The sequence below is a fragment of the Photinus pyralis genome, unplaced genomic scaffold, assembly GCF_008802855.1.
Source record: "Photinus pyralis isolate 1611_PpyrPB1 unplaced genomic scaffold, Ppyr1.3 Ppyr1.4_LG7, whole genome shotgun sequence".
Classification (NCBI taxonomy): Eukaryota; Metazoa; Arthropoda; class Insecta; order Coleoptera; family Lampyridae; genus Photinus; species Photinus pyralis.
Genome location: NW_022170738.1, coordinates 30509027 through 30523003, shown reverse-complemented (window position 1 = coordinate 30523003; position 13977 = coordinate 30509027). Strand labels below are relative to the sequence as shown.

Genomic DNA, 13977 nt, shown 5'->3' with positions numbered 1-13977 from the left:
GAAAAAAAACTCGCCCTGTATGTAATAGAAATATATAATCAATGTTAACAATTGGCAACGCTGGGACGTAGACTGTCAGAAAAAGTTTGACAGTCGAAAAATAAATAAGGATATAATTTTTTCCAAAATATGGGAACTGCTTTTAGTAATCTTCCAGAAAATGGATTTAACAGATATTTTCATCCGGAAGTAACTCCCGGACCATCCGTAAAACCCACGTTCGATCCCGCTGACGGGTTTCAGGGTAAAAGAAAAGAAAGAGGTAAGGTTATGTAATATTTGGGTTAGGATTTTGCAATCTTTTTTCAGTAATGATTGCCACCGAGGAAGAAATGCGCTCCGCAAAGTTGCCATTAAAAGATCGCGACTATTGCGCTCATAAACTGATTCAATACCGAACGTGTTATCGAGACAAGTTTCCTTTTGTGGTACGGTGCGGGCACGAGAAACACGACTATTTAAACTGCCAATATGATGAGTAATGTTTTACGGTATGCGAAGGCTCATATAACTTTCTTTGTCCTTTCAGTTTTGTTCTGAGAATGAAGGAGTACGAGCGTGAGAGACGGTTACTAGTGAAAACACATAGAACCAACGTAATGTAGTTGTCAAAAAATCATGCGTTTGTAGAACTGTAAATATTTAATGAAAATGCAAATTACAGAATTAGAAATGTAACAAAACTTGATTGGTGCAGTTTTTTCGTTTAGTTTCGGCATCCGTACCGCCATTTGTGGACCAATCTTTCAACTTGACAGTAAAATTTCCGTTTTCCTTAATCTTATCTGTAATAATTTTTTTGGTGTCCATATGCAGAATCAACGTGCCGACGGCTATCAGTCCCCTAAATTGTGCTTCGCAATCGTTTAGGGAAAGGATCACGTCAGGTAGAACATTTGCTAATAGTACCATGCCAAATTCATCCCGTTCTTTGGTAGATAATACTGATAAATTCAGCAGAAATGTTGTTACAGCAATCTGCAATAAAATTATAAGCACACCAAGGGGAAAATTACACTAGTACACTCGCCTCAATATTTTTATTAACTTGACTTAGTCCTGTAATGTTTTCCAATAATTCTAGACGATTTTTAAAGATTAATCCCTCACTAATTGGATGTAGAAACATATTGCAAAGCACACGAAATGCAACTAACATAGAATTGGGAGATTTGCATTCTGAACTAGTGTAGAACTTCAATTTACTCATAATAAAACCATCATCTTTAGTAAAGATCGAGATACAATTCTCTGGAGATTTAATTGCCATTCGTAAGACGTCCAGTGCCGGAAAAACAATATCTGAAATTCGATATTTTGGTAATTAAAATATTTTCAATTTGCAAGGGTCTAGAAGGATCACATGAATTTTTGCTTCAATTTTGTTAGTTTGATTCTCTATTTTGTGTATGTTAGTAACTATACCAAACTTTTCACATTTGTTTTTGGCCATTCAAAAAGCCCCAAGGTTTGTGGTCAAATATGCTTTGAAACTTGTTTTTCTATTTCTGACATTTTATTTTTCTTTCTGTTAGTTGAATGAAAAACCAACCTTTATTACAAGAAGAAGCTTTTGCTCACAAATCCAAACGTATCTAGAAAAACGGGCGGACTCCTATCTACAGGGTGTATTAAATTGGGCACTTTTAAGGGCTTTAAGGTTGTTCTTGAGGAGAAAAAAATTTACCCCTATTTACGAAGCTCCAATTTTTGAGAACTTAAATGATGAAAACGTATACCACATTTCATTTCCTACTTTAAAATATAAAGCAAAAAAATCACATGATTACATGAAAATATATAGTTTTAAATGTGCCCACCAATAAAAGCAGTGGAGAAACTAGAATGTTATAAGCTGAAAGTTAAAAAATATGGAAACCCAGACCAAAAACCTAAAAACGGTCACGCAAAATAAAAGATGGCGCCACAAGCACTTATATGAAGGTTAAAAAGCTCATTTCATGCGACCTTTCCATCCCTGTGTACATACCATCATTCCATTTTAATAAATTGATTAAGACATCGACATTCTGCCCCGCTGCCCCTGAATCACAGACATGGGCGATTCGTTCAAGCGCTTCGCCACTAACCGCCGCGTCACCGGCTTTCGAGTTAAACTCTCCCAGTTTTCTCATAACAACTGAAATATCACCGGCATCGAAAGTACGATACTCTTTCTGTGGCAAGTACTGAACCGTCCCGCATTCTCTCTTAGGATGGCTTCCGAGCAACGTCGAGTAACTGCTTGCGCCTAAAAAATGTGTCAGAATTTTATGTGTCGTACGTAAGTACCTGTAAACGGATCTAGGTTCATTCCCGAATTTCCGGCTGACGATCCGGATCCTGAAGGCGTATATCGGGAAGCCCCCGTAAAAGGATCGACGTAATTAGGATCAACATGCTGGTTCTGGTTTGGATCCGCGCTGTTTTTAAGTATAAAATTGACAACCTGAGAAACACAATCATTTTTACAAGGTACCCTTACCCAACAAAAGGATGTCCAATAGAGTAATTCGTTTTTCGACAACCCCTACCAGACATCCCTTGCAATGAATGTAGATTATGCACAATTCACTTGCAACACAGCAAAGTTGTATCATAAATTGTGCATCAATAAATATACCTGGTCTAAATAAGCGGCGGGTAATATATTTTTTTCTAGGAAATTATGAGCAGCCACGTAAGGATCATCTCCCTTGTTGTAAGGCAATTTGAGTGGTGGTTTTCCATCCTCTACGTCCACAGTGAAAACGAAATCATACGACTGCAAGGAGTCGGAATAGAAATGTAACAATATTAGGTGGTATGCTCACCTTTCCTTCGTAAGTAGTTTTGTCGCCGGCATTAGGATTAACTCCGCCCAATACGTCGCCCACTTTCTCCCAATGGCTATTCTCTCCTTCATCGACCCAAGTGTAAGCTACCACGCCCTGAGGTTCGCGGACCATTTTCATTTCACCGGCTTTCTTTCCGGGCTCATACAAAGCTTCCTTGCCAGGTAAGCTATAAATATATTTGTGGTAATAACCAATACATCAAATTTCACTCGAAAAAATTTAACCACGCCTACATGAACTCGCATAAGCATCTTGAGTGTGGATCATGTCTTAAAATAGAGCTCCTGCAACTTCCAAACTTAACTAGACCAATTAATCAAGCTAATGACACATTATGTCAATCTAGGGGATTGTTTACAAATAAACACAAAGTTGGTTTATTTTATTTGAATTTGTGGCTCAGTGTTATTTTTCCTTTTAGAATTGTTTGTAATTGTGTATTATTTTCTTTCAATTTATTCAATTTAGATAAGATGCTTTAAGTCAAGTTTGCGTACTTATAAAAGGTTTTATCTGGTTGTTTTGCAATAACGAGTCTTATCAAGCGAAATTTAATTAACGCACGCGTTTTTATCGCTGATAAAAGATGTAGGTGTTTTACGATGTGTCCTTCTTTTCATGTCCATGAACCTAGCAGAGCAAGGTCAGCAGAACATAATCAAACATATTGCATAGGTAATTAGGTGCTAATTAAGTGCCCTATTCCCGAATTAATTGCTACTTTTTTTTTAAATCCATTGCTGCAAGCTTATTTAATAGCTTGTTAAAAAAATTCATGACATTCAATATGTTACACCATTCCAAAATACTCACTCTGATACTTTATATCCTCCAATTTCTTGAGTGCTTTGTTGGGTTAAAGCAGCCACCTCTTCATTGAAAACCCTCAATGCATCTTCACTCGCTACCCTGTTTTCATCTTGAGTAAAAACTCTTACAAGACTATCACTGTAACAAAAAATAAACAATACAGTTAACTGAAAATGATTTACAGACAGTTAACTGAAAATGATTTACAGTCATTTAACAGAAGTTCTTAACATTAAACCTCCTAACTAAGAAGGTCAATTAGGAGGGATGTTCTTACACTGCTGAAAAGGATTGAACAGCTTACCTGGACCCCGTAACAATATCACCATTTGGAAGGCATGCCACTGTCCACACAGACTGAGCCGGCAATTTAAACGTTTCAGTATTAACCCCATCCTTCCAATACCTTACAGTTCTATCTTCATCAGACGATACAAAACAGTTTTTACCTCCACATTCATTACGCGCAACACTAAAAATGACCATAAAATAACTATTCGACCTTGATTAGCCCTACCAGTAAATGTAATTTGTGTGACCGTAATATGTATCCAAATTGGAGCCGTTATAATCCCAAACTTTTATAGTCGCATCGTTAGAGGCACTTAGAAAACAGTTGGCATCGGGTAGTTCGACCAGACTTCTAACGCAATCGGTGTGACCTTAAATTGCCGATAGGAAAGTGGTTTTTACCTTTAATAATTAATCAAACCCTGAATGGTATTAATCCTAAAGCCGTCTTTGGAAAAAACGCCAATGGTTTTATCGGCACAGCCCGTAACTACATTGCCATTTTTTAACTGGATAACTGACCATATAGCTGCAGTATGGCCGGTAAAGGTACGAACCGAGTTTGGTAACAACGTGAGACTCCACAACTTTGCCGTGCAATCCCAAGAGCTGCTTAAAAATGTATTCGGCTCTAAACCCTTTGTTAGCGCACACACTGTAATTGCTAGATAAAGTATCTTGCTACCAGATATGTACCAACCTGTATTTGAGTGTTCCTTCAAAGTAAATGACGTGAACGGTTCGTGCATTTGATATATTAAAATTAAGTGGTCATTTCCTCCAGTTACTACTAGTCCACTGGGAAATTCATTGGTAGGTTCCAAGTATAAAACGCTAGCGACAAAGTTCTTCTGATCTTTGTAGGTCGTTACTGCATTATATCCTGTATTAATTCTAAAATTGGAAATAGTTTATTCATTCTGTTTTGTGAGGAAAATCACATACTCATTGGGTAACCACAATTTCGCAGTTCGATCTCGAGATCCACTTATAATGGCATTCTTTGAGGTGACCGCAACAGAACGAACATCCAGCGAATGGCCATGTAGTACAACACTTAATTTAAAGGGCTTAGACATTCTGAAATGTGCTATTCAAAGAAAAATTGAAAAAAATTTTAACTTGTCATGAGTAGTTGAAAAGACTTGCCGATCCACTGTAGTTCTAATAGACTAAAGGTAAATGATCTACTATATGTGAAGTGTGATTCATATACAGAGTGTTTCAAATTTAAAAGTTCTTAGCATTATCATTTACACATAGAATTACCAACACTTATAATTCTATGCATTTACATAATTCAACTTTTTAAGAAAATAATCTTGCAATTGATGTTAGTTTTTAAAATTTCCGCCTTTATTACAATGCAGAAAATCGAGAAGAAATTATAATGAATGGGCAGACAGTTTCAAATATGTTCAAATATTGGAGAAAACCATTGCACCATAAAAATTTGCTGTAGTTAGTGCAGATATCAGCCGCACCATTCTGCTCAAAAAACCTTCCTTTTATTTCTAAGTATATGTGTACCAATATGGTTTCAATCGAATCAGTTGTTTGGCCAGAAATGAGTTGCGCAATTCTGGCCAAAAGCTTTTCCTTTTGTGTACCAAATTTGGTTCCAATCGGTTCAGCCATTTAGCCGAAAATTAGACTAGTCAGACATTAAGATTTTGTTTGATTTGGATTCCTGGTCCTTCAAAACGTGGATTTCTGTCAAAAAAAGTGATGAGTTAATGTTTTACTCAAATGCAATACCTCCCTTGCGAACGTGCAGGGGTAAAAATACAATGTGTAGGATTAATAAATGATTTACATTGTGCGTTTACCAACCAGGGTAGGAAAGTTGAATTTTGAACAAACAATATATTGTCCTTTGATTATTTAATTCAAAAATAAACATCAGAAATTTTGAAATGTAATTCATACAACCATAATATAATTATCTGCAAAAATCAATTTACAGATTTTAATTGTATCTCCAAAAAATATTTAAGACACAAATAAATGTTTTTGCATGATCACAGGAATACTATTGTGGGGAAAATGTAAGAAACAAAATCCAGTAATGGAAGTAATGTTTTTTTTAAAGAAAATAAACAAAAATATAATTGCAACAATGCGATTAATAAATGAACACAATTATTAACTCGATAATCATCAAAATCAATTAAAGAGTGTAAAAAATTACTAAAAACTTAGAACTACTATCACGGAACAAACTAAATTGTCCAATAAAAAATACAATAAATAATATAAAAGTAGATACAGTCTCAACAATTTTTATAACCAGTATAATTTCGGATCGTCTCTTCTAAATTGTAATTTAACGACGTGACGATAGATTTTTAAAGCAGTCCCCAATTTTAGCTTCAGACTCGAGATCACATCCATCCTTTTCATTAGCAACAACGAGCTACCGTCAATCTCCTGTTCTTTAAATACTATTGCCTCATCTGGAAAATACTGAGAGAAATAATTGTAAACCTCCTCGGCCGTCCAGTCTTTAGCATCTGGTATCGACGGATCGATTAGCTCGTCGACGTCCAGATCTTTGTAGCTTTGGGAATCGGACAAATTGCCTTTGATGTCCGGTGGTGAGTGGGCCATCGACATTGCGCTCGGTTGTGGACTTAAGGTTGGGGGTGTAGGAGAAGGGCTGGGAGAGTTTCGATTCGAGTCCTCGGATATCGACGAGTCAGATGAGCTTGGGTCTTTATCTTGCACTGAAAATGAGATTTTTCAAAATAATGTCATTGTAATTTAAAGGTTACAGTAGTGCCATCTACCAACTACACACGAATTAAAAAATAATAATTAGCTTCACTTAGGTCCCTTAACAAAACAATTGCTCCTCCTTTGTCATTCTGATGGTTTAGCTCCAAGACCTAAATTAGCCTTGAAATTTGCATTCTCACTTGAGCTAAATAAAAAAAGTTTATGGTACTTTTAGGATGTCGCCATAAAACAAAGCCTTTCAAATGCGATGATCATGGAAACCAATACGAGACGCCACATTTAAATTGCGCATTTTTTTAAAATGCGCAGTTGTTTTTTTCAAAGTTAGCTCACTATTTTTGAAAATATGCTGATTAAAAAACAATCATAACTACCGACTATGTACTGTTAATTGTGAAAATTGAACATCTTTTGTTTCACATGGCAACTTGGATTCGGAAAAGAACAATTTTTTTTACAAATTAGCGTTTCGACTTGGTCTTTCTCTGAAATTTCTTATGAAATGTGTGGTTTTGTTTATATCAGTGGAACATTTATAGTTTTCACTAACCAGAGGTATAATTTGTTTAGGGGGGTGTCATTTGAAATGTTTAAAAGATATGACGTTTGGTGAAGGTCATTCAAAAATTTTATTTTTTCGATCAAGTACCTAAAAAAAATTATGTGATTGCGTAAGAGGTCTTAACCTGTGCCTCAATTCAAAAATTAGCCGCCTGGGCGATTTAGTTTCTCTTAACACCGAAATCGTAAAAGTTAGGGGTGTAACATTTTATATAAAAAAAGAAGTATGTTTGAAGTACTCTACAAATCAGTAATAAAATATGGAGCGTTCCATTTAAAAAGATGCATGTTTGATAGGCCACTAGACCTGCCCCTGGTATTCAAAAATATTTTAGGAACATGCCGGCGGTAATTGCGTACAATTTTGCTCTAAAGACTTTTTTCTTTTCTTTTATGGTAAAGGAATTATGATCGGAGGAGTCTTAGATGCACCACCCTGTATAGTTCGTCCGGCGTGGGAGGTGAGGCGGCGCAGCCGCCCAAACCTAGCGTATGTTCCATCCAAGAAAACGAGATTTCCCAAAGGCAGTATGAAGTTCTGCTAGTATATTTATAAGTCTATTCACAGCACACCATTCGGTAAAAAGTAAATTAAGCTATATTTAGCACCAATGAATTCTTTTGTTTCATAGCTACCTTTTTTTTGTACTGTTGGTTGTTTGACAAATTTTAGTACTACATATTGAATACATTTGTACCATTACCAACATATTTTTTGGGCAAATTTTGCTTTATTATCAATTTTAGAGTAGTTTTGAGACCCAATAATGACAACTTGTAGGGGAGAAACAGATGCAACAAGAAAGGGTCTCGTTTGTTTTCAAAAATCTCTTTAAATGATCACACAAAAATTAGTGAATTTTGCTCTTTCCAGTTATGTCCGAAAGAAACTATTCGGAATGTCTACACTTTTTAAGCTGCCTTTGATTTGGCTGCAACTTTGACTCCATTTAACAGACCACGTAGTGCGTACCTCGGACAGGTTCTCAGATCCCAATAGTGGTCCTAAAATATGGAACACCCTGCAAAATCCCAACCTCGACTTTTCCCAATCAAATCAAACCCAATCACTCTTATGAACATGTTTATACTCAAAAATTGTTGCACGAGCCAAGTTCATGAACTGTGGCACTACTGTAATCGTTTAAATATGATGATGTTAAATACAAGAACTTACAATCAGGCTCGCTACCACGATGTGTAAATACATCAGAACTGGTCACATTCGGATGAATTTCGGCCACTTGTAATTGCGCTGGCATTTGACAGTTAATGCACAGCCACTTATTGCCCGATTGGGTGATGTCGATATTTTGCGGCTCGTGACATCCACGATGGTACGCATCGGCGCAAACCGAACAAACCACTAAATCGCCCTAAAAACAAATTTAGAATTTTCACCTTGCAGAAACCAGTAACGTACTGCATCCGATGTTTCGAAACAAACACAGCAAGTTTTACAATGCGGACACTGCCACGTATTATCCGGGTACATTTTTAACATCATATCGTCCCCATTAAGGCAATTAACGTGAGCTAAAATATTTTAGGTTAGGATCAATTAGCGTAAGAGACACGGATTACCTTTATTACTACATTCTCGGCAAGAAACGAGACGTTCGTTAGAATTTTTCTTGTTGTTGTGACAGACGGAACACACACCCCCTTGCTCGCGTCCGTTGAGCGACGAACGCGATTCCGGTCTTGAATCTCCATCCGGAAGTTTCACCAGTTGTTTTTCGAGGGTCGTTTTATTAAGCGAACCGACAGGTCGTCCACGTTTCTTTGGAATGTTATTGTCAGATGGGTCGAAGACTTTTTTAGCCCGCTGCAAATTAGGGGGGAGGTTATTAATACGTTATGTATTGAAATTACTTAACCATTTAAATTAAAGGACCTTAAGGTTAAACTAAAAAATCTTAAGTGAGATTTTGTTAACGTTACGATTACGTAATGTGTAAATAAAAAAGGACACAAACACACCTTTCTACGGCTGCCTACGCGTAAGATCCCAAATTCGCTAGGTTTGTAACTTTTAGGATCCATGGAAGTACCATTCTCCATTTTTGTTTTTTTTAATCTGAACTTGTCGACCTTTCTCGACGCCTCTTTCTTCTTGTAGACCATCTGCGTACCCTGTTCATCCCTCGGCGGCTTCGTTATTACGTAACTTTCCGTAACGCTTTCCCTGGAAAATTCCGTCTTAGTTGGGCTTGGACCGACTAAGTAATTTCCGTTTTCCATTTTAACGAGACCGCCGCTCTCCACTTCCTTCTCCAGTAAAATGCTGATGTACTTCTTCGTGTAGCGCACGTTGTCCTTAGAAAGAATATTTCTTATCAATTCCGGTCCAGGTACGCCTACTTCTAAGTAATCGGGTTCGTGTACAATTAATTCCGCAATCGCATTTGTGAGAAGAGCGACGAATTTTCTATTGGGCTTATTCGTGTCAGGTAGATTTTCTCTGTCCCTTCGCAGATGCGAAAATTTCTTCGCCGCGTTTCTATAGCTAGTACTCCCCTTATATTCCACCCGCAATACTATATCCTTATCTACGCACTTTTGCAAATCTAATTTCGCGTCAATGGCATTAATGCCAAACCTTCGCATCAAATAATTACATATCCTGTGACTATCCGGTCTTGCTTTGCGACTACGCAACTGGTCAATCGCCTCCAAGATACGGTCTTTGTGTTTTATATCGCACACGCTCATTATTACTACTTAATTAGTACACACCTGTCTACAGCGACATATTTAACCTTGCGATTTTAGTAACAAATCGGCCGAATTATTTAATTAAAGGGGAAAGTGTCGCTAATAAAAAAAAAGGCGTAAGTACGTGCGCTAAAACTACGCCTATGAGTTTGAAGAGCGATAAATCTTCAGCCTTAATCTTTGGAAAGACGAAACGCACTTTAAATTACAACGATAAGAAGGTACTCTCACACGCGGCGGAACGCAAAATAAAATTAACTAAATTCATTTAATCAGGCGCACATTAAAATTAAAGCTCTGATACATATAAACTAAGGCGAGACGCGAGAGCCGCACAACATGACAAACTTACATATCTTGAATAACACTGGAAACTGCACGTTTTTGTACTCCGAACGCCGGGTTTTTAACGGAAATACGCAAAGGAGCGTGCAGGGTACGCGATTTTCACTTTTCCCCCGGCGTCCGTCGCGTTAATTTTCAGGAAAAATCGAAAAAATGGGAATGGGCGCACGACAACCTGCACATAGCACGCCAGAACGAGCGGTTTTGTCCGTTTTGCGACAGGGTGGCTGTGGATTCCGAAAACCAAATACAACGCACGCGCGCTCCATACGCGTACCCTTTTAATTAATAATTTTGTTCATTATTTCGCCCGGTAATTGAATAGTCAAGAAATTTTCTCCAACGAAACCCTTTCGTGTTTTGTTGCAAATAGCGTTAAAGGCGAAACCGACGACGGATTTGACGATGCGCTTGTAAACCTTTCATTTGTCCAGTGGCGTAGGGTTGAGCGCAACTAATTATGAATTTGAGCGGGAATACCTGCAATATACGAAAACATTTTGTGTATTGCATAATTGGCTGTTGTTGCAAGTACAGTACTCGTAAGTTTATGTTTCGAGGATGCGGAATTGGTTTTTGCTTGCGTTGCGATCAAGAACAGCAGCTACCAAGAGTTGCGCCTGACTGGAATATGGAATCTTTCGGTACGGCACCAACCCTTTAGTAGTGAAGGTGTGAAGGATAATACCGTTGAATAAGTAATGATTTAGTTATTCAATGATAATACCAATCAGACTCAGACGTAGTCAACGGCCGAATTGGTAACTAAAGTGACATACCTACATATTACCTTAGCCTAGGGCTCAATGTTCGACACTTTCGACTAATCCCAGGGACGCGGACCTAGCTGAGAATACGCTCTTTGAGATGGTCTGAATCTCAACTGCAAAGCTATCCATACACAGAGATGCTCATCCGTCGGTTTGGAATGGCGCGGTTCAAACGTAACTACTTATTTGATTGTATTTGTTTACGCTAGATTTAACCAGGGCAGAATTCTCTGTCAGTGACGCATCAAACTGGCATATTTATCTACTGTTGCAGTTCAAACCAGCGGATCATTCTGTGTATAGGGCCAGCTATTTTCTATAATAGAACCCCTGTAAACACCATCATCAGATCATCTGTTACCAATCACTCGAAAAACAAAAGCAAACAAACCGGATAATTCCGTAACTCGAGCCCCAACATTCCCATATAGGCCATATTAACCTCTATAATAATTTTTGAAATATCTGAAATAACTTTTGCGTGAAATCCGTCTGTCCGTCTATCTGTACGAGTTTTAAATCTAACTACCGAAATAAAAAATCGGTTAAACCGCGCTCTAGTTTATTCGTTTTATATAGCTTCGTTATTGCAGTCGGATCTAGCCATCCGTCTCGTTAGTGATTACATAAAAATCGTCCAACTTTTTTATTTGTTCTGTCTTGCTATTGTAATCTTATTTTAAGTTAGATCGAAGGACACATACTGGGTCAAAAACTACTCTACTTACTCTATAGCTTTATGGGCGCCAGGTGGTAGTTAGAATTAGAATCTCCGTTTTAGGTAGATTTCTCTTTTTCCACCAAACTTATCTCGGTAAAGTTCGTGAATCCGCTAATTAATTCCGCCATATTGGAACAAAATGGTGGACACTTTTATATGTTAATGCGGTTAAAGAAATCTACCTACGCGCCTACACCTGATCAGCCGACCCGAAAGGGATGTTTAATCAAAAGATGTCAATACGGTGTACGTCCTGCCATTCGCAAGATAACTCGAAAATCCTCAAAATTGGCACATAACATAAAGGGAAGAAAGTGATTTATTTATATGTTGGGCTTCGGGTGTTATTCCCCTGAAGCAACGCACTAGGCAGCCAAAACGCCTGCTCACTCTAGTTCCTTATTAGAGCTTTGCGTAAGTTTATTGCAATTATATAAAATTTACGATGTTATTCAGTTCTAAAAGTACAAGTAATTACTTAGTGATTGTTTATTTAGAATACTAAAAATATGTAGGTATTTTTATTAGTCCAGTGGCGTAGAGTTAAACACAACAAATTACGAATTTTAACAGGAATAGTTTCGTTATAGGTAACAAAACATTCCTTGTAGGAAAAACAGTACCTTCTCGTAAGTTCATGTTCCCGGGATGTCCGAAACCTTTTTTTGCTAATGTAGATAGCAACAGTGGCAACCTCGCGGAGTCGCCCATGGTTATAATACTTTATTATATTAACATTGAATAATATTCAATGATATTAACCAATAAATCTTTATTAGACGCCAGCTTAGCAATACAAACCTATTAAAAATATTAAACTAAAATTCATTTTTTTCTTTCTTTTCCTCGCTCTTTTCTTTAAAATCCACGTCATCCACTTGTTTCCTTCTCACCCCTAAACCATCACCAGCAGTTCCTTAACATGTGTTCTATGTTCTCTTCTTCCTCTCCGCATATTCTACATTTTCTTGTCTCTATTTCTCTTTCCCCCTCTCTTCATTTCCGCATCTAAATCTCTCTATTGTTTTAATATTTTTTCTTCCTTCCCACAAATATTTTGACAGCCACTTCCTTTTATTAGCTCTTTATAACTACTACTTCCGCGCTCTCTATCTTCTTTTGTGTTTGTGCATCCACATCCCATTTTGCCAGCTTATTTTCCATCTTTTGTACTACTCCCTCCTCTCCTTTCGACCTCAGCACGCCCGTATCCATTTCCTCTTTGTACTTCCCACAATCCTTTTGCGTTCATACCCGTTTCCATTTTCCTTTAATATACAATTTGGTGATCTTTCGTTTAACCCTAATACCCATTTATAATATCTTCTTTGTACTTCTTCCAGTTCCTCCCATTCCTTCCACACCCATATATCTCCGTTCCGTCTAAGAGTATATAACGTACCCTTTGGTGCCGTATGTACAATAAGGAGCACTCACATTTCATCATTGCATCGAATAGGTAGTTTCTTGTTCTAAAACCGTTCTTGAACCCCTTTTCTCCAATTCCTCATTCCTGTCTCATCGCCGCACCATCCGCTTTTTTCTTAATTTTCTTATCTGGCCATTTGCCCCATATTGTTTCTTTGATTTGGTTCCTACCCTAAATATTTAATTTCTTTTACCTCTTCCACTGTTCTACTTCTGTTGCCACTGCGTCGTCCACGTATGCCCAGGGAAAATATTTTTCTTTTTCCTACCTACTATCCCTCCGCCTTCACCCTGTCTTAATCCTTTTTCCACGTTTCTTAAGTATAGAGATTAAATAAGGGTGGGCTAAGTGGACAATCCCTACGTCTTAGTCCTTCCTTCTATATTCTTGCCCTCTTATCCTTGTCCCATAGAATTCTTTGATTCGGTCCTCGTCAATTTTCCAAATTCTGTCAAACGCTGCTTTTGTAAGTCTACGAAAAAATGAACATTGTCATATATCCTCATATTAATTTCAACTAATTTAGATTGCATTTGTGTAAACAAGTTTAATAAATTATGAATAATAACCCCCCTCCTATCCATCCCTTGTTTACTAGATTTCTCATTCTCGCCCTTTCCTTGATCGTATCAGTGGTGAAAATCCAAGCCTCATTATCTATCTCGTCTCTCCCTGCCGCTTTTCCTTTCGTCAGCCTTCTGAATTGCTGCTCGACGTCCTCTCTTGTTAGATCATCTCCTCCAATGTTCCTCTCTT

The 13977-nt window shown here is 37.6% G+C and overlaps 3 protein-coding genes across 3 annotated transcripts; 1 reads left to right on the top strand and 2 right to left on the bottom strand.

The window, feature by feature from the left end:
• Window positions 1-59: 59 nt before the first annotated feature.
• Window positions 60-688, top strand: LOC116177510 (NADH dehydrogenase [ubiquinone] 1 beta subcomplex subunit 7). Its single transcript, XM_031496497.1, has 3 exons — window positions 60-262; window positions 310-478; window positions 530-688. Exons 1-3 carry the CDS (start codon window positions 130-132, stop codon window positions 603-605), a joined length of 378 nt encoding a protein of 125 aa, XP_031352357.1. The 5' UTR covers window positions 60-129; the 3' UTR covers window positions 606-688.
• LOC116177508 (phospholipase A-2-activating protein) lies at window positions 624-5099 on the bottom strand. Its single transcript, XM_031496495.1, has 12 exons — window positions 4884-5099; window positions 4639-4832; window positions 4360-4593; window positions 4165-4309; window positions 3952-4119; window positions 3651-3785; window positions 2814-3003; window positions 2624-2764; window positions 2293-2449; window positions 1991-2251; window positions 1031-1302; window positions 624-978 (listed from the first exon to the last, which is right to left on the bottom strand). The coding sequence occupies exons 1-12, from the start codon at window positions 5015-5017 to the stop codon at window positions 667-669; spliced, it is 2343 nt and encodes a 780-aa protein (XP_031352355.1). The 5' UTR covers window positions 5018-5099; the 3' UTR covers window positions 624-666.
• A 908-nt stretch (window positions 5100-6007) lies between these two features.
• On the bottom strand, window positions 6008-10655 carry LOC116177509 (chromodomain-helicase-DNA-binding protein 4). Its single transcript, XM_031496496.1, has 5 exons — window positions 9222-10655; window positions 8823-9066; window positions 8662-8774; window positions 8416-8614; window positions 6008-6664 (listed from the first exon to the last, which is right to left on the bottom strand). The coding sequence occupies exons 1-5, from the start codon at window positions 9951-9953 to the stop codon at window positions 6222-6224; spliced, it is 1731 nt and encodes a 576-aa protein (XP_031352356.1). The 5' UTR covers window positions 9954-10655; the 3' UTR covers window positions 6008-6221.
• Window positions 10656-13977: the final 3322 nt, after the last annotated feature.

What these genes read in the sequence shown, in the direction of transcription:
- LOC116177509 (XM_031496496.1), bottom strand. Translation starts at nt 9,953, where the DNA reads ATGAGCGTGTGCGATATAAAACACAAAGACCGTATCTTGGAGGCGATT. An exon ending in CCGAGAATGTAGTAATAAAG is followed by an intron (nt 8,775 to 8,822) that starts GTAATCCGTGTC and finishes AAAATATTTTAG; the next exon opens with CTCACGTTAATTGCCTTAAT. An exon ending in GTTTCGAAACATCGGATGCA is followed by an intron (nt 8,615 to 8,661) that starts GTACGTTACTGG and finishes ATTTGTTTTTAG; the next exon opens with GGCGATTTAGTGGTTTGTTC.
- LOC116177510 (XM_031496497.1), top strand. Translation starts at nt 130, where the DNA reads ATGGGAACTGCTTTTAGTAATCTTCCAGAAAATGGATTTAACAGATAT. An exon ending in GGGTAAAAGAAAAGAAAGAG is followed by an intron (nt 263 to 309) that starts GTAAGGTTATGT and finishes ATCTTTTTTCAG; the next exon opens with TAATGATTGCCACCGAGGAA. An exon ending in TTAAACTGCCAATATGATGA is followed by an intron (nt 479 to 529) that starts GTAATGTTTTAC and finishes TTGTCCTTTCAG; the next exon opens with TTTTGTTCTGAGAATGAAGG.
- LOC116177508 (XM_031496495.1), bottom strand. Translation starts at nt 5,017, where the DNA reads ATGTCTAAGCCCTTTAAATTAAGTGTTGTACTACATGGCCATTCGCTG. An exon ending in GATATTGTTACGGGGTCCAG is followed by an intron (nt 3,786 to 3,951) that starts GTAAGCTGTTCA and finishes TTTTTGTTACAG; the next exon opens with TGATAGTCTTGTAAGAGTTT. An exon ending in AAGTTAATAAAAATATTGAG is followed by an intron (nt 979 to 1,030) that starts GCGAGTGTACTA and finishes ATTTTATTGCAG; the next exon opens with ATTGCTGTAACAACATTTCT.